Genomic DNA, 19,761 nt, shown 5'->3' on the forward strand with positions numbered 1-19,761 from the left:
CTAGATTTGTCTCTGTGCGGCTACTTTGTAAGTGTAGAGACAGAATGCAAAGCTGAGGCTTTATCTTCCTGGGAACGATTGACACTAATAAAGACTCTACCCCGTTGTCTGGATTTACTAGATGCTCGTGGGCTTTGCACCGGCAGTTGTGGGGAAAAGGAAGAAGACGGTTGGAACTGTTCACAATGGGAGGACTGCGTATCCATGTCCTGAGATTTGATGTCATCTAAGAATTTTTGTAGAAGTTCAGGGTCCTAGAAGTCCCTGGTTTCTCCATTTTTGGTAATACGGAAGCGTGCAGGCTCAAACAGCCCATATGTAATGTCTAACTGACGTAGTTGAGGCCGCATGAAGAGAAACACCTTCCGTCTTTCATTCGTCTATTTAGACAAATCCGCTGCTACGTGAATATTATGACCCTCAAAAAGAAAAGAGCCTCGTGAGCGAGCCTCAGTCAATATTTGTTGGATTTGCTCATGACGAAGAAAACAGGCAATAATTGGCATCGAGCGCCCAGCAGGGTCTGTGCGTAGAGGGCCAATTCTGTGAACTCGTTGAATTTCAAGAGGTGGAGTAAAGGAAATTACAGTCATTATTGGAAGGGTATCACAGAGGAATATTTTCGTGTTGTGTCCTTCAATATTTTCCGGAAAACCAAAGAAGCGGAGATTGTCTCTCCTACTGCGATCTTCTAAGTCAATGATTTTTCTGTGCAAAAAGAGAAGATCTTGGTCTGAGCTTTGGACTGTATCAAGGCGACTCTTCATGGCCAGTATTTTAGAGTCAAGACTTTCAATTCTAGTATGAAAAGTTGTACGGTCTGCTCTAATCGATTTAGTTTCTTCAGCCAGAGATGTAATTGTGATATCCATCCCTTCCAAATGACGATTGACCCCAGAAAGCTCCTGCAATATACGTTGCATGGTGTCTGTTAAAGTCTGGTCACCATGAGAGGGTGCAACTTGGGGCATATTCGTTGAAGAGGACAAGTTCCCTTTCGTTGGTATAGCAGTAGATTGTTTCAAAACTTCTGTAAAGAGTGGTTGTTTAGGTATTTTATTCCCATTCCTGTTAGTAGACATTTGTATGTTGTGCTTCATAGACGCTCTACAGTAACGTATTGATGTGGTAGCGTGGTGAGAAGCAATTATGAAAACAAATTCACAATTGACAACAATAAGCAGAAAATAGCAATACAGCATATAATGCAATATCTCAAACTGAGCAAGTTATATATATTGTAGGTGAAAGCAATAATAACATTTCATAAAAAAATACATGCGGAGGAAAATCGGGCGTCGCCTCAAACATTTAAAGATGTAAAGAACAATAGCGGGCAAAGTTGTCAAAAGATGAAGCAGGTTGTATTTACTTAATATTATGTTGCCTTGACAGAGTGGCGAACATATAAACTCTTTTTGGCTGATGAGGTGATGAAGCAATCCAATAGATGGTCCATACAAACTGATATGGTGAAAGGCTAAGATCAGGTAGAAAGGCGTTATCTACTTAAAAAGGTGTAAGCAGAACAATAGTTTGTGCAGAATATAAAGCCACTGTCTTACCTGACGCTATTTTCTGCAGAATAACAACAAAAGACCATGTACCATTCCTCAAAGATGACACATAATATTGCATACAATATCATGAAAAGTCCTCTTGAATAACTGAATGTAGAAATGTCACTCTCACATTATATGTCAAACGCTAGTAAAACAATATCAACATATATATGATTAACAAATCATAGTTATGAGAAAGAGTTTTGTTTGTTTACTACATTGTTTTCAGATGTATGAAAAGCCTCTTGAAATAATGAGTCGTGTGGTGCGTCCCAAAAAAATCCCTCTCACATTATATAGCAAAAGTCAGTAATAACAGAATTGCCATGGAATGAGAAGAAACGTGTAGAAATTCACCTCATATCAACATCAAAATAGTCACAGCCAAATGAAGCTCCTCATAAAATTTCAGGAAAACATTATAAGCGAGCAATGACTAATGATTGCAACTATAAACTTCATAATGTTGAGATAATATGTCTTACTTATTACATTTCGAAAAATAAAGGACTTCCAGGGATGCTGGTAGTATTAATACATTTGGAAGCGCTGTTCTCTGACTTTCCCTTAACGAGGTTTCCAAATGACAATTGAAGAGATTCTGTGGTAAAATATTTTAGAAAGCTGTTGATCTAGCAGGTGACATTCTGAAAAGAATTATTCCCCACAAATACAGGAAGTATTGGTTCGCAGAAAGGCAGATTGTGAGGTGCTTCAGCTACTCAGCTGTGCTTCGGTTTCAAAATGCCAATGAAATAATAATTTTAGTCATAATTAACCCCAGAATGGGTCATTCAGTCACAGGATTCAGCCACAGTGTAGAAAGGCAAAGACAGTTCTTACTGGCATGAGCTTATTTATCTTCTTTTTAAATTCAGAAGTGCCTCAATTCAAGAAGAGCTTCCGTGACTGGAAAGTCTTTCATTTACTCTGTGAATAACAACTTTGACACTAACCTTTATCTGTGAAGACCCACTTCACATTTCAAAGTTGAAAACCAGAGAATTGTCTGCCTCACATATCTCTGCTGTCAAGTTCAAGTGTTTACAGGAAGGCAGCTTGTGCATTAGGCAAGGCCCAGCAAGCTCCTCCCCTCAGGCCTTCTTCATTACGTGAGGCCAGGGATTCCAAATAGGTCATGAGGTCAAAGGCCCGGCTGCGCTCGTCACAAAACACACTGTTCATGACTAGGTCATTTCACCTTCTGGAAAATGTCTAAATATTAGCCCCAAGCTCACTGTAAATGAGGCTGCCTCTGGATGGGTGCCTTCCCGGAGCGGAGCTCTTCTCTCAGGCGGCCATTCTCCCTCGTGGCCAGACCACGCCCCCCCACCTATCTTGTTTTGCCGGTTGTTTCAGCCCCTTGTAACCCTTTATACTAGTCATGATGTTAGACCCCCCCCAATCAAATGACACTATATACACCCCGTGACTCTCTGTTGAGTCCCAGAATAAAGCAAGAAGATACACCCCTTGTGTGCGTCACCACTTTTTCAGGTATAACCAACGAAGTACAAAAAATAATTAGAAAGAACTGGAACATGGTCAAAGGTTTAAAATCCTTCACAAAGACTCCCATCTTTGCATTAAAAAAGAACAAGAACATAAGAGACAAACTTGGACACAGGAAATGTGGGAACTGCGTGTCCTGTGACAGTACACTGGAAGGTACGCTTTTTACATATGACAAAAAATATCTGAGAAACGAAGACTTCACGAACTGTAACACTCATAATGTGATTTACTGCATTATTTCCCCATTGCAAAATAGCATACGTAGGAAAAACGAGCCAACATGTCAAGAAGCGCATCTAGCAACACCGATCATGCATCAGATGCAAAACACCCAATGCACCAATGGTGGCGCACTGTGTAGAGATGGGACACGGTGCAAATGATATAAAATGGACAGTGCTACCTCATATAACTGGAACATCGACAATGTACTGACCCAAATAGAGGCAAGAACCATTGTGTTACTGGGGACAACTGAAAACGTCCTAAATGAAATGTCAGAACTAGTGAACTGCAGTTAACACACCCACAGGATCTGTAAGGTCAAAGAGGATATAAAGAAAAATCAATGGATTACTATGAAAGCCGACGGAGACTAGAAAAATTGGGATGGACCCCAGACACAAAGAAAAATGGGTGAAAGATAGTTGGCAACATCGACAAGTAGAAAGCCATGCCCTCACCATCCAGTGACCTCTGAAAAATAGGCCATCACAACTCAAAAGTTGAGAACAGGAGCATGTCATCATTCTCCCTGACAGTTAAAGTTGACACCTCCCAAAGACTAATAAAAAGGAGAAACCAATGAATATTGTAACCAGAGTGACACCCCTAAGAGAATATAAAATATCAACGGCACTCGAGAGATAACACTCAAAAAAAATTAAAGCCTGCAGTTATGGGGGATGAGACATGGGACAGTACGAACATGCAACACAAACAAACCGAGAAGCTCAACTCATGTACCTGACAACGCAAAGCATGAAGACGGAAAGCAATTTGATAAAATAAGAAATAAAAGCAGAAAGATCTCAGGCACACTGCATCACGTGTCACTTCCATGGCAACCGATAAATGTATAAACATAGCGGAGAATGGCTTCTAACGTCCTACGTCATTTCCGCTAACCACGAAGTACCGAGAGTACGCCGAGGAAGAGAGGCAATAGGAGAAAAAAAGTGCTGCAAATCGAAGACTAAGAAAAGAAAACAAAAGGTACGAGAGAAACCCACTCCCAGCTGATAGCCGACCCCTCTTGTTTAGTCGAACACACACAACGGGCTTAATAGCGATCAAGTAATGCCCATCGCTTAGTGAGAAAGGAACATGTGCCCTCAATCGCAACTGTAAATATGGTAACTTTGTCTGGCAGATCCCACGAAAATGCTAACCGGCTAATGAGCGGGAATATTTAAAGAAACAGGTAAACATTACAACTAGGTCCGGCAGGCCCCCCGTACAGAAAGTAATTTGACAACCTCTGCAGAGGAGACCATAGAGTTACCCTCTAGAAATGGCCAAGACGACGAGAGAAACAGGAGTACCGGCCCTAAAAAGAACAGACACACGTTCTGGCAAATAACGCGCTGAAACGGCTAAGGGCTTCCATATGCATATTTAATAACCACATCCACATGGTTTTTGTTTCAAATACTAAAATATGGCCATTCCACACTAGGTAGCGCAAGCTCCAAAAGAAGCACGAGCTCAAGAAGAACAGAGTACCTCCGCCGCCCCCTCTTGGCCGATCCGAACAGGCCTTCGATCCACAGAAAGAATGGATATATAGAAACAGAGGAAGCCCGGTAGGTCCTTATAATGTAGGACAACAGTATGAGTAAAGTGGAAAGATGTTGGTGTAAGGGTACTGACCCATTATATATATTTTTGCTTTAAACAGGCATAAAACAGTGGAATAGGCGCCTTGCAGCATCATTTTTTGGTACGTGAGTACACTTCTTCATAATTATGAATTTACAGCTATGTTAATAAAAAAGACACACACTAAAACAAATCTATTACCATTATAGGTATATAAGACGTCCTATCAAAAAAAGTACAGCCCTGAAGAAGACCTTTAAAAACATGGAGTGTCTGGTCCCACCTATATAAGGTCGAAACGCATCGGCAGTGAATAGATAGAGCCTTGGAGCAAGCTAAGAGAAAGAAATACTGACCCCATCTGGGCAGCCGAGCGGAAACTTTTATGTTCCCCCACAACATCTTGTATAATTAAATCTCCGACCCTATACAGGACCTTGAGATTAGGATACTCTGAGGACCCAGGCAGTTTTGGTCCCAGCAAATGTCATAAAAAAAAAATATAGGACTTTAAAAGCAAATCTAATATGTGTCAAAAGCCTGGTAGCGAATTGTAAATGTTCAGTGAGTCTTGTTAAACACTGTGTAACAATACACTTTTTGTCCAATCACTTGTGGTGTGTGTTCTAATGCAATAATATTTTATATGTTGTATATATAAGTGTATTTGTATATAATTGCTTTCATGCACTGAAAAGGAAAAAAATATCTGTGGTGTAAGAAACGCCAAACACAAAAAAAGGTTTGAAGTAAATAACATAAAGAATTTGTTGCCCGAAGTCAAAAGAAAGGACTGTTTGAGGCAAAAAGAGAATAGTGTGATCTATGGAATTCTGAGGTACTTGTGTTTATCAATGTACTGTAATATATTAGACACGCTCTCTTGCACCAGCATGCTTCACTTCTTGCCTTTTTGCGGATACTATGCTCAGTAGTACCGTGCTTCACATGGTGTGTTATAGCATCACGCTTTACAACCAGTTCTTGTTACAAAGTCCATATCCTGTTACAGTAGCCTCATTCACAGAGAATATGAATCCCTATAAAGGGGAAGCGACAATAATTTTAGACCTCATCAGCCCACAACCCCAGGTGTAGCAGATGGGTGTCTTCCCTTACCCTGCAATGCAACCTTTGTTGCTACTGCGATGTGAATCTGAGACATCAGCAGCTGACAGCAAAGGTCAAGCCCTGGTCCAGAAGAGATACACTGCATCATTCATAGAATGAGCCCAACTGCTCAGGTCTCTCTTTTATGACTCTCCACACTCTCGCTCACACAGAGTTAATGCGCCTCTGTGTTCCTCCAGAGGACACCCTTGTTCATGATCCGCGGCATCTTGACGGCTGCAGTAATGGGCCCGGAGGGCGCGTCCAAGGGATGCTGGGGCACAACCACGGACGCAGTGCTTGGTTACCGGGGGTGGCGAGAAGACTTGCACTGTGACTCTGGCTTTGCAGTCACAGGCTGCTTCCTGTGCAACAGCTGTCGATGCGACCAGGTGTGGATGCCAAGAAGAGCCAGACAACCCCAGGCAGAAGCTCCTGTTTTTCTTTTTACTGCATCCTGCAGTCCGGAGGCTGATCCAGGTTGCACAAGGATCGCCACTTCCTTGGAAGTTGGGCGTCTGCAAACAGTTACGTACGGATCCAGCCAGTGTCCAACTTCTGGACAACCAAAATCAACCATTAGTGAAATCGCCATGGGAGGAACGAGCCACACAAAGGAGGGACAATTGCAGTGCTTGATCAATAAGAAACAAGCATTTCGGAGTGCCATAGAAAGAAACCTATGGCAATCAGTGGGTGTGCCAAACCCCACAGAAGACAAATAACAGGTCGATCGAAGCTCGACCTAAAAATAACACATACCCTGTAAGAACCGAAGTAAAGGGGCCAGTAGACATGGGAGATTACAAATGAAGACATGGCTGTACCAAGAAGGGACTAACGTGCCCCATAATGAATCAGAAGACAGCATTTACAAAGGACAAACACACAAGCCAATGAAAAATAAGAGCAGAGGAGTGGGCGAAGCTCCTCTCTGTACTGAACAACCACAGCTCTTTGCAGAGCAGCGCTTGTGCCCTGGCTCACACTCTGCCTAACAAATGGTAAAAAGAAAAATATTGGGGCTTATTTATGAGCCCTTCCGTCACTTTTGCGCCTCTGGTGCATCACTTTTTGTGACGCTCCAGCAGCGTTAAAAATGCACCATAGTGCGTCATATTTACAAAGTGATGCATCTAGGTAGATGCGCCACTTTGTAAATCCCTGCGCCACATTATACCTGCACAAGGTATAATGTATGCATGGTGGGCGTGCTGACGTAAGTAAGCCTCGTAGAAGTGACAGAGTGAAATATATAAGATTTCACTGAGCCACTTCTAAGATGCAAATGTGTCAATATCTTACGCCTGCCTCACAGCAGGTGTAAGACTGATGCAGGCACATTTGAAATGGGACTTGCCCATGCAAAATGACCCATTGCTGAAGTTGCGTCACATTTGTGCCACACTCCAGCAATGCATCATTTTTGCGCCTACAGATACGTCGGAAATACTCCCATGTCTCCCATGGACTTGTTCGGAAAATTCAGGGCTGTTGTATCTTTTTCTCCCGAGGAAAGTGAACAAGGCCTGTTTATGAATAAAATAAATGCTACACAATTCATGTTACGAAAATGCTACTAAGTTTAATGTTTATTTTAACTTTTGATCAAAGCATTTGTTCAAGGTGAATTAAGCGTTTTTCAAAAATTGCATTGTAAATAAAACTTTGCAACACCATGATTTTGCTGTCCGAATGATTTTAAGTTGTAAATCATATCAGGTGGTTTTCCTTCCCTTTAGTGGTAGTAATTAACACCCTGATGTGGTGTGTCTTTGTGCTTGAAAACCATAGAGTAAGCTTTGCTGACAGGAAGACGGATCGATTTAATTACTGACCATTTTACATGGGGTGCGGTATTTGGGAAATGCCTGGTTTTTTAACATGCCTATTTCAAAAAGAGACCTATTGTGAGAGATGCTTTGAGGTTGTAGTTAATCAGCATGGTATTCTGCCCAGGGTTTGATAATTATCTGGTGCAGGAACCACATAAGCTAATGTTTCCCATCAGTTTCCTATATCAACTTCCACAGCTTGTCCCCAGATACCCAGAACTTTACCTCTTTGACATGTTGTCAGGTTTGCCTTAGTGAAAGGTCAGTGGGGAACTCAAGGCTCACAATGCCAATTCAGTCAATAACTCCCATTACCAGATGAATCAAGACTTCATCCAACCTCATAATAAAATGTCTTATATATATTCTTGTCACCAGCCTCCCCTGACTTTAGTTCATGTAGAGCAGGAACCTCAGTATTATCTCTGGATTTAAATACATCATCTTTTTCTCCGCAGGCTTCGATTTAGTGATCTCAGTTCCTGGAGAATAGCCGTTCCAGGATCCAAAGTGGATCCCTTATCTAACATAGAATACATGCAGTCTCTTCGCTATAAAAGAAGAATTGAACAGATCATTTTTCATGAGAACTACACGGACTATATCTACTACATGAACATCCCAAGCAGCTATGATGTTGCGCTAGTGAAATTGACAGCTGCAATTCTCCTCAGTAATAACGTGCAACCTGTCTGCCTGCCTTACGCCACACACCAATTTAATGCTGGGACCAGGTGTTGGACCACTGGCTATGGGAACCTAGGTGCAGGAGGTAAGTGCTCCAAGTTATCATTTATGCTGTGGCATGGCTGAGTCTGCAGAAAATGATTTTGTAAACATCCTTACTAAAATTAGTTCTCTTTCAAACTCAATATATTTATTTGCAGTTACAAAATATGGGCATTATTCTCTACATAATGAGTTCTCCTTGGTGGTTGTCCAAAGGAATGGGGGAAACTACATCTTTCAGCTCATGGGTACATTTTCTTTCAGTGCTAGATCATGTGTGGACACAGGGTTCATTCATGATGCCTCCTAATATGTTACCTTTGTGGTCAGCAGATGATGTTTGTACTTTTTGGCAATTAGAACTGTTGTGTTTTTATAGAACTCAAACTCGTGAACTTTTGTCATTTGTAGAGCTATACATAACACATATTAATTGGAACCCATGAATATATATCGGGTAAAGCAGTATTACCAGGTGGGACACTGCTCCATTCAATTATAACCAACCAGTTTTATCCTACCCAGATTGTTTGGGTGTAAGGATACTGGACGTGTATACTAGCAGGAAAATCTGGCTACTAACATCACATGAAGCTCAGGTTTTCAGCCTACAACTCCCTCTGGACCCCTTCAATGACATAGAGGGATCGTGGAATGCTCCGCCCTGCCAGTCCGCAGACTCTGCTCTGCTCTGACTCTCTCACCAGATCTCTCCTCCCACTCTGAACTGACCCCTCCCAAATGTACCCTCTCCTCAGAACTGTTTGTGATCTCTGTGTCAGTAGTTGGATCATTCTCCTCAAACAGATGCCACATCATGGTGTTAGCTTCAATGTAAACTGAGCTGTACAGAAAGGGGTGAAAACTGGTTGTTTTATAAAAAAATGACAGTATTCTAAGTCATTGGATTAGCCTCCCAAGGCTTGTGCTGGAGCCAGAAAGGACTCTACTCGATGGTTCAGCTCTTTACATACACCCACTTACAATGACATCATGGAGAATCCTACAGGATCTGGAGAAGTTGATGGACCTTTTCTACCGTGCTCAGAATTTGAGATCTCAAAAATAAAGTCATAAAACATCATGGGCATTTATAATTTTCGATGAGTCAATGACAAGAGGTTAAGGTTCTTAGTGGTATTTCTAATATGTCAAATACGTTGATTTCTAAATATGCAGTCATTTCTCTCATTTTCCCCCCTTTTGATGCATATCATCATAACGATTGTTGGTTTCACCTTCACAACCAAAGTTAAAATGCAGTTTCGTTCTCCCATGTATCCTGTCTCTTTCTTTTTATTCCCCTTGTGTGTTGCAGTGTCTTCATGTAGTCACCATTCATTATTCCCACTAGGCCCAGGTCCTTTAAAAACAGTTTTTGTTGTTGAGCATCATGTGTCTTACGTAATATGTGTCTAGAGGTCAAACATAAGATATACAGGAGTATCCGGCGTAATCCAATAGTTAATATTGGCATTAATATTGCTTGTACTATTCCCTTGCCAGCTGTTGAGAACCAGTTGGCAATTGTATTGAAACCTTTTCTGAAATTTTCCTGCAGACTTGGTGTTTCCAATCCTTGTAGTTCAGTGTTAGATTTGGGGGTCTCTAGTTGGCACAGGTAGGTACTTGTGACAAATAGGGACCCTTGCCTTTAGTCAGGGTAAGGGGGTACACTCCGAAAATAACCCCTGCTCACATCCTTGGTAGCTTGGCACGAGCAGACAGGCCTATTTCAGAGGCAGTGTGTAAAGCATTTGTGAACACATACAGTAATCAAGTGACAACACTATATTAAAAATAAGTATTCTTTATATAGATTTAACACAAGACCATAAACGACAAAAATCCACAATACTGTTCTTAAATGGTAGGTTTAGCTTAGTTCTCTTTAGTTCTTAAAATGCAACACTTTGAGTCAATGTACCCTAAGATGCGACACGCAGGGCAACAAAAGTGTTGCAAAGATGGAAATTTGGCAAAGATCCTATGCAAAGAATTAAGACGTCAAGTTCTTCCAGACGCAGCACACTTCTCAGATGTTGCGAAAAGTCTTGACTCAATGTGTCAGCTGCAGGGGCAACACCCTTGTACCGTGATGTGACGACAGCGGCTTTGGCAGCCACACTATTCTCCGACGATGCGAGACGCTTCCGCCCGATGCGACAACTGCAGCGGTGACACCCTTGTTCCGTGATGCGATGACAGCAGCTCCGATGACGGCACGCTTCTCCGTGTATGCGAGGCGCTTTTCTTGATGCGGTACATTGCGACAGCTACAGCGGCGACATCCTCAATGCGACGGCAGCGGCTGCGAGACGCTTCTTCCTCGTTGCGAGACGCTTCCCTTGATTCGGTGCAATGCAACAGCTACAGTGGCGACATCCACGATGCGACGACAGCGGCTAGGACGGCAACACGCTTCTTCAGGGTTGTGGGACATTTCTTGAGATGCGGTGCAATGCAACAGCTACAGCGGCGACATCCACAATGCGACGGCAGCGGCTGCGATGGTGACACGCTTCTCCCTCTTGAGTCGTGCTTCCAGCTCCTTGCTTAACGCAGTCCCTCTGAAGGCCCAAAACAGCCGCAGGCACTTCCAAATAACTCTTGGGGAGCTGGGGATTGAAGTCTGTTGTCCCTGAGACTTCAGCAGAAGGCAAGCTCTTCTCTCAAGCCTTTGGAGATCCTTCACAAGTTGAATAAAGTGCACACAAAGTCCTTTCTCTTTTCTTTGGCAGTCGGGCAACCACTGCAGGCCAATTCCCCAAGCAGCACTTCAGGATAGGGATAGTTTCTCCTCAGTTTCTTCAAGTTCCTCTCCTCAGCAAAGGTTTCTTCTTGTTGTCCAAAAGTGATCTAAATTCTTGGGATCAGGGTTCAAATACTTATCAAAATCCTTTGTCCTCTGAGGGCAGAGGGGCCTTTGCCTAGTCCAAACCAGTTCTCTGTTTACATGACTCCTTCTTTCCTTTCACAGTGCAGGGCAGAAACATCAGACGCCCCACAGGAGGTAGAGCCAGCATTGTGAAGGAAAGGCACAGCCCTGGAGCACTCTGTATACATGACTACTTCACTCCTTTTACAGTGCAGGGCAGATACATAAGACGCACCACAGGAGGTGGAGCCAGCATTGTGGAGGGAAGACACAACCCTATTCAGGTCCCAGGTGCAGCTCCTCCCTCCCATCTAGATGCAGATCTCTCTATTTACCCCTGGGCTGACTCACCCTGTCTCCTGGAATCCCCAGCCCTGTCACTCAAACTCCAGACAAGGAATACAAAACCTAGTAGAGGCAGGCTTGAATAGGTAGACAAGAAAATACCTACTTTCTAAAAGTGGTATTTTCAAAAACAGAATGTTAAAACCAACTTCACTAAAATATGTATTTTATCATTCTGAGTTCAGGCATACTAAACTCGAATTTCTACCATGTTCCCTGAGTCAGTTAGGATTATAAAATGCAATAATCTAACTGCCCATTCTGGCCTATGGGGAACAGGTAGCCTTGCAATAGTGAAAAATGAAAATGGCTGTAATTCACTATCAGGACATGCCACATACACCAGGGCATGTCCTATATTATACTTACAATGCACCCTGCCCTTGGGCCTAAAATAGGGTTGTCTGATATGAAGAAAAGGGAAGGTTTAGGGGTTGGCAAGTGGGTGCATTTGCCCAGTCAGCATGGCAGGACCAGACTGCACACAGGCTCTGCAATGGCAGGCCTTAGACACACTTTTACAGGCTGCTTCTGTGGGTGGCACAACCAGTGCTGAAAGCCCACTAGCAGCATTTGGATTACCAGCCCTGGGCAATCCTGGTGCACCGTACTAGGGTCTGACAGGTAAACCAAACCAGCCAATCATGGAATCACTAATCCATATATCAATTTACAATAGGGAGAGCATATGCACTTTAGCACTGATCAGCAGTGGTAAAGTGCCCAGAGTCATAAAACCAACAAAAACAGGTCAGACAAAATATAGGAGGAAGGCAAAAAGTTCAAGGATGACCCTGCAAAAAGGGCCAAGTCCAACATTGAGGTTGCACATTTGATATATTTCCTGCAAACTCCTGTATTTTCCTACTTTTGTCTGGGATAAAGGAACAGTAGTGAGTTTGCTTTAGCATGTAACAGAACCCCCCTTTCTCGGCCAGAAGGATGTGTAGTGCGAGACAGTCTTGCAAAACCATAGACAATATAACAATTCGTTCTGTACTAATTAGTGGTTACGCTCCAGTTGTACTAGTTGCCATTTTGTCCACTACTGTGGTTAGTTTTCTGATCTTTTCATTGTTTAATTTCACTCCCACTGGTGTTATCACTGCTCCAAATATATCTCCTTTGAATGAGGCTATGTTCCCTGCATTCCGCTTATGTCTATGGGGTGGTGTTAGAGTTAACACTTATATACTATTGACATGTTAAATTTTGGGAATTAATATACCTAAATAGCATGCTCCTTCCCAATCATCAGGCTATAAGAAATACGCATTTTGTTTACAAATGTATTATACCCCGGGAATAACATTCTAATTTCCCTGTAATATTTGCCAAACTCCCCCCAATAATTCAAAGGTGCAGTCACAATTGCTAATTGTTTTGTGTTGTCTATTATAAAAACAGACCTTCTCTCTATGTTGTGCATCCAGTCGAAGTTTGAATATGTTAACTTCTTTTTAAATTAATTCTTCTCCTTTTTCCATACATTTCTTAACACATTTCTTCTTTGATAGGCAGTCTTAAACATGTTCATTTATCTTTCTTCTAACATCATAATGTATGCCTTTTCTCCAGGATGCTTGGGACAAGTTAAACTTCTTTTGTAAGCATTCCCATTGTTTACTGGTAAATGGTGAAAGAAATAATATCAAGCTGTGTCCCTTGTTTTTTTAATGAGGTTAAATTTGCACTTTCTATTTGAGGCACTTGTGACAGCTCTAAATCATAATTGGAGTAAAAATATTTAAAATGTTCTTGCCCACAAACTAATGAAAGCAAAATGCTACATGAGATTGCATAGGAAAGAGGTAAGTTACAGTAAGAAACTTCCTCTGAAACTGAAGATGGCAAATGAGCACAAACATAACAATCTTTAACATCTAAAACAATTGTGTATTCTTGTATTAATCTAGAATAAACATTGGTAGAGTAATCCTCTCCCTAGTTTTTTAGAAGTGTTTAGTAAAAGTGTTATGTCTAAAATTGTGAGCGTATATTAGTACTAGTATTAGTCCATATTAGTACTATGGATATCATGATAACAGTTACTACGAAAGCCACGCAAATAATGCATTTACAATGCCTTCTAATGCAGCACATCCTTCTGAGCCATTAATTGAACTTTTCATTTTTATTTTATTTTTCATCTTTCTTTCTTTTCAACAGGTCCCTGTCAGACAATCCTTAACCCTACTTGGTGTTCTTCTAAAGTATCATCCCTATTCTTCTGTAACTTTCTTCTCGGACCTAGGTAAAACAAATACATAAAATAACAAATTATTTATGAACTTTCCCAATCTCAGTTTTTCTTTTCTCTTCAGGGAGGATCTAATAGTTTGGGATTCTCCTTACATACATCGTCCACAGTTACATTCAATGATAAATTCACATAATTTGACCATTCAGCAGCTGAAAATCTTCTGCAAGGAATTTGAGTTCCCTTAGATCTTATGACCACCTGATGATTTGGGTCAAGTGAATTGTCCCCCTCTGTTTCACTTCCCTCGGGTACTATCGATTAACTTCTTCTTGTATCCTTTTTATTCAAACTTTTCAGCCATTCAGTTTATTGATACTGCCTCAGCTTCAGAGCCTATTTCTTCAACAGTATTTTCTTTTTCTTCCAGTACAGTTTCAGCCTGGAATTCGATTCCACTCTGCGATATTTAAGAAACTTGTACATGTCTTTCGTCTTCACGCCTTTTTTTCCCACCTGCACTTCATCTTGTTCTGGAAGTTTTCTGCTGCCTGCGCTCTTGCAGGTGCCACAGGTTGGTCTGGTCTCTCCACTGGTGTTGCAACCACTGGTACTCTTCTTTCAGGATCATAGACTAATGATCGGTCCTTTGGATTGCTAGTCGTTCGTGTGTGTGAGGCATGAATCCAGTTTGAAACTCTGGCACATTTAACAGCAGTGTTTGTCGTAGGCAGAATTCGGTAGGGGCCTTTCCATCTGGGTTCAAGACAAGTCTTCCAAGCAAGCTTCTTAATGTTGACCCATTCGCTGGGATTGAGGCCGTGGCAGTGTTCATGATGGGGATCATGTTTAGCAGCTGATACCTGATGAGAAACAGAATGAACCACATCAGTGATGGCTTTGCAGTAGTCTATAATCATATCATCAGAGATGTCCTCCAGAGCATTGGTTGGATCAGTAGATAGCCTCATCTGCCTTCCCATGAGGATTGAATGAGGAGATAACAGTATTTTTATCTGGAATACGTTGGACACTCATCAGCACCAATGGTAATGTATCTGGCCATTTCAACGATGTCAAAGTACAACCTTTCAGAAAGTTGGACTTTATTGTTCCATGCATTTGCTCAACTATGCCTGGCGCTTCTGGTCTGTAGCTGCAGTGCAGTTTTTGTTCAATCTGTAGAGTGGAACATAGCATGTTCATCACTTCGTTGTTGAAGTGCGTCTTTCATCTCATTCAAGAAGAACTGGCATTCCAAACCTTGAGATGATCTCTCATATTAATAGTTTGGCTATGGTGAGACTGTCATTTCTCCTCATTAGGTAGGCTTCCTCCCACCGAGATAATACACAGATTATCACAAGGATATATCTCAGCCCATTTTGGACAGGCACCTTGATAAAATCCATTTATATCCTGTCAAAGGTCCTGATTAAGATGCGGTTTGGAATGGATCCGACCCTTGGTCGGAGACATCCTAACCGCATCGTAATCAGCTGTTTATAATAAGTTATGACTGATCCATTTTGAAGGAGTTGGTTGGAAATTATTGCACAGGGAAGTTCTGAATGCCTGACGAAGTGCTAGGAGAGCCCATTCGCCATTCTGAAAGCCTGCAGTAATCCCTCAGCTGGCTCTTTCCGGCTGAGGGATTGCAATGGCAGCTTCCCACTGCCTTTTTGTGCTGGCCTTTCCAACACGGAAAGGCATTGAGAACCTGTCTTTGGGGGTGCAACACTGCCGAATGGTGTCCTAGGGCGCACCTATGGCACCCCCCTGTTGATCCCTGCACCTGGGGGCAGGCACCTTGAGGTGCCTGGCACAGGGTGCACGGATGAACCGCACCTCTGCTCTTTAGTATGAGTGCATGCATTCAGTTCGGAATGCATGCACCCATAGCAAAGTATAAGATTGCGACTGAACAGGGTTCAGATGCATCCTAATCACTGGGCTGGAACCGACTACAGGAGGTTGTTCGGTTCCACTTCCAGAGCGATGTCGGACCGACTCTGTCCATACATCGCAATCGGGCTCTAAGGGCATCTCTGACTGGTATCCTTACCCCTACAATCAGTTATGTTATGTTATGTTATGTTAAAAATTTGGTAGAGCGCAAAACAGCTGCCCCAGCAAAGGGGCGTCCCGGCGCTAGTGAACCACAGAACATCCAAGAGGGGGGAGCTAGGCAGGGAACCTAGAGGGGAGGAAATAGGTGGGTTTTAACGGCTCACCGGAATGCATACAGATTTTCCAGTGAGCGAATGCTAATAGGAAGGTTGTTCCAGAGTTTGGCTCCTAGCACTCTAAAGGAGCGTCCGCCGGTGCGAGCCAACTTTGTGGAGGGGACCGTCAGAAGTTGTTGCCCTAGTGAGCGCAGATAGAGCTGTGGCACATAGGGTGTAAGAAGAGGCCGGAGAAGTACTGGGCATCCAGTCTTGAGGATTTTAAAGATCATGAACAGAGCTTTGAACTGTATTCGGGACTTGATAGGTAGCCAGTGCAGTTTTCGGATTGTAGCTTTGGCCGAACATCTGCGGGGAAGTCCGACCAAAGTTCTTGCCGCGGTATTCTGCAGACGCGCCAACTCTGCTTTATTGGCGCCCAAAAGTAGGATGTTGGCGTGGTCTAAGCGGGACAGAATTGTGGCTTGAATGATCATTTGATGGACCTTGGGGTCAAAGAAGCCGAGTATGGGCTTGAGGCTCCTCATCAAGCCCACACAGGTGGCAGCTACTCTTTTTGTGTGGGTCTGGAAGTTGAGTGATGAGTCCATCCAGACGCCCAGATTTTTTACCAGGGATTTGGGGGGTGGGATGGTGCCTAGCGACGATGGCCACCAGTGTTGGTTCCAGTGACTGGTGTTCTTTCCGAGGAGCAGTACCTCTGTCTTGCCTGCATTAAGCTGCAGGCAGTTGTCGGTCATCCATTGGGCTACCGCTGCCAGCCCATCCCTGAAGCTTGCTGCAGAGGTGGAGGGACCCTCGGTAAGAGTGATAACCAGCTGAGTGTCATCTGCGTATGACACCAGCGAGAGGTCCCATTCTCTGGCTACAGCCGCAAGCGGTTGTACATATAGATTGAACAGGGATGGGCTGAGTGTCGAGCCCTGAGGTTCCCCCTGTCCGATGGTGTGGGACTGGGAGAGGAATGGAGGGGCCGAGACCCTGAAAGACCTGTACTCCAAGAAGGAGCTGAACCATTCCAGGGCACGGTCCGTGATGCCTGCGGTGGCCAGACGATTCAGCAGAATGTTATGGGAGACCGTGTCAAAGGCCGCGCTGAGATCTAATAGGATCAGCGCGGCACTTTGGCCGGCATCGAGTATCGTCCGGAGGTGTTCTGACGTAGCTAGGAGAGCAGACTCAGTGCTGTAGCCTGGCCTGAAACCGTTTTGAGATGGGTCTAAGGTGTTGTTTAGATCCATGTGTTTGGACAAGGTGATGTTTACGTGGGCCTCTGCGAGTTTGGCTATCCAAGGAAGCAATGAAATGGGTCTGTAGTTCTCCAGTTTGGAGGGGTCGAGAGTCGGTTTTTTAATGATGGGAGAGACCCGCGCTTGCTTCTAGGGAGTCGGGACCGTGGCCGAGGAAAAGGACAGGTTCAATATAGATGTTAGGGAGGGAAGGAAGAAGTCCAGGGATTCCATGAAGTGAGCCGGTCTCATGGGGTCTACTGGTGAACCCGATTTGACTTTCTTGCAAAGTACCGTCAGGTCTTCCTGGGAGATTTCAGGTATGCGCTCCAGCTTGGTGCCTTCATTAGTGGGAGGGAGGGAATTAAGAGGTGCGGCCGCGTGATGTGGGAAGGATTCATAAATGTTTTGTACTTTGTCGACAAAGAAAGATGCCAGATCTTCGCAATTGTTATTGGCATATGACACATATGACACATCACCTACAAATTTCATCAGCAGTTAAAAAAAATCTTGGATTCAACCAACCTTGTCTGAAAAGCCTTCTCATTGCATCTCTCCCCAAGTGTTTGTACCCATGATAGTACCTGAACATTGGAAACAACAAGCAGTCACGCAACACTGGTCTACTTCCGACATCCAAAATGTAATTTGCATTTTTTGTAAACCTGCCTTGATACACCCATTTTATTCAATTTCTGCCACAGTTTCTCGTATTCCTTTCAATTCCTTTAATGTGTCAGTTATTTCCATCATCATTGGGGAAGCACAATCTTCACCAGTTCTGTAGGAGAAACCATCATTTATCATAAAACCGCCATTGATTTTGCATACTAGCAAGGCACAATACCTAGCTACTCAGTCAGCGTATATATTGCCAATGGCAACGTATCCACTGCCTGTTTGATGTCCGGGCACTTTACCACAGCAATCTCCTTAAGCAACGGAAATGCTTTCAATAGATTTTTCCCATGTTGCCCATTTCTGATGGGTGATCCTGTAGAGATCAATAAACCTCTCTGCATCCATAATTTCTTAAAGTTGTGAACTACACCGAAGCCATATTGTCTATCTGTATAGATGATGACTTTCAATTGCACGGATAAACTGCAGACTCGGCTAAGAGCAATCAGTACAGCAACTTTCACAGAGAAAATAGACTGGTGCCAAGACGCTTCAACCGCATCATTTATGGTGCACACACAAATGATGCTCTCAGTGTGCCATTGTTACTCCACAAGCATACACCATTAACAAATAGGACATAATTGGGCTCAGTCAGTGGTACATCCTTAATGACTGGTCGTAGCTTTGTGTATAGTTCAGTGACACTTAGGCAATCATGACAAAATCCTCACCCTGTCTTCTGAATCAATTACAGGCAAAAGAGTAAAAAATAATAACACATTACATCATTTAATATAGACATTATCTGCTGCAAGCAGACTGCTAGTATTTACTGAGTGTATTATGTGTCAGATACTGTGTTTTCATTCTGGTAAGCAATTATTCAACAGAATGAGGAGCCAACATAATCATGGGGTGTCCCATCACTATGTTTTCGCTCTTTTCCAGACTTGCACTCACTGCAGCCACTGCCTTCAAGCAGCTGGGGAGTTCTGATGCTAAAAAGTCAAATATTGTTGAAAAGTAAGCCACAGGTCTTCGGGCTCTTCTATGCATCTGTGTTAACACTGAATATGTACACCATTCTCTTTCACTTTTATAATCTGGTATTCCTAGAGCTGGGGTGCAACACAATTTATCGTTCAGCTCTAGGATTGCTTTGGTACATTCCTTATCCCAGGGAATTGTGTCTGACACATCTTGATGAGAGAGAAAAAGTTGGTATCCATTGTCTAGAGTAGCCTACCATTCCCTAATACATTCCGAGCTCTCTCTGCGTTCGAGGTGGATTAATCTCAAAAGATGTCTTCCACTCTCTGGTGGCACCTTTTCGACAGTACTGCAGTTTACATGGGGACACTTTGTGTCCATTCTCCGCCAGGTGATTCAATAGGGCAAAGGTGTCATTTTTGGAAGCTTCTCAAGATTCTGAACCTATCAACAAATCATCTATGTACTGCACAAGTGCATAACCACAGGACATTTGCAAAGACTCAAGATTTTTCTTCAGGATCTGACTAAAAATAGAATGACTCTCCGTATACCCTTGAGGGACACAACACCACATGATTGTTCTCTGTTAGAACACCAATGAGAACAAAAACTGTCTGTCTTCATGCACAGGCGCTGAGAAGAAAGCCTCACACAAATCAATGATGGTAAACCATTCCGCAGTAAGTGGAATTTGGAAAAGAACAGTTATAGATTGTGGGTCAATGGGGCAA

General features: G+C 43.0%; 1 protein-coding gene across 2 annotated transcripts in view; it reads left to right on the top strand.

Annotated features, from left to right (window-relative positions):
• Positions 1–19,761, top strand: part of LOC147703580 (transmembrane protease serine 9-like) — a 1,394,371-nt gene that overhangs the window by 700,627 nt on the left and 673,983 nt on the right. For both annotated transcript variants that reach the window (XM_086931925.1, XM_086931926.1), the window contains exon 10: positions 8,302–8,615. In XM_086931925.1, the coding sequence (XP_086788051.1) occupies positions 8,302–8,615 (314 nt within the window). The remainder of the gene's footprint in view (positions 1–8,301; positions 8,616–19,761) is intronic.

The sequence above is a fragment of the Lissotriton vulgaris genome, chromosome 7 (assembly GCF_964263255.1).
Source record: "Lissotriton vulgaris chromosome 7, aLisVul1.2, whole genome shotgun sequence".
In the NCBI taxonomy this organism is placed as follows: domain Eukaryota; kingdom Metazoa; phylum Chordata; class Amphibia; order Caudata; family Salamandridae; genus Lissotriton; species Lissotriton vulgaris.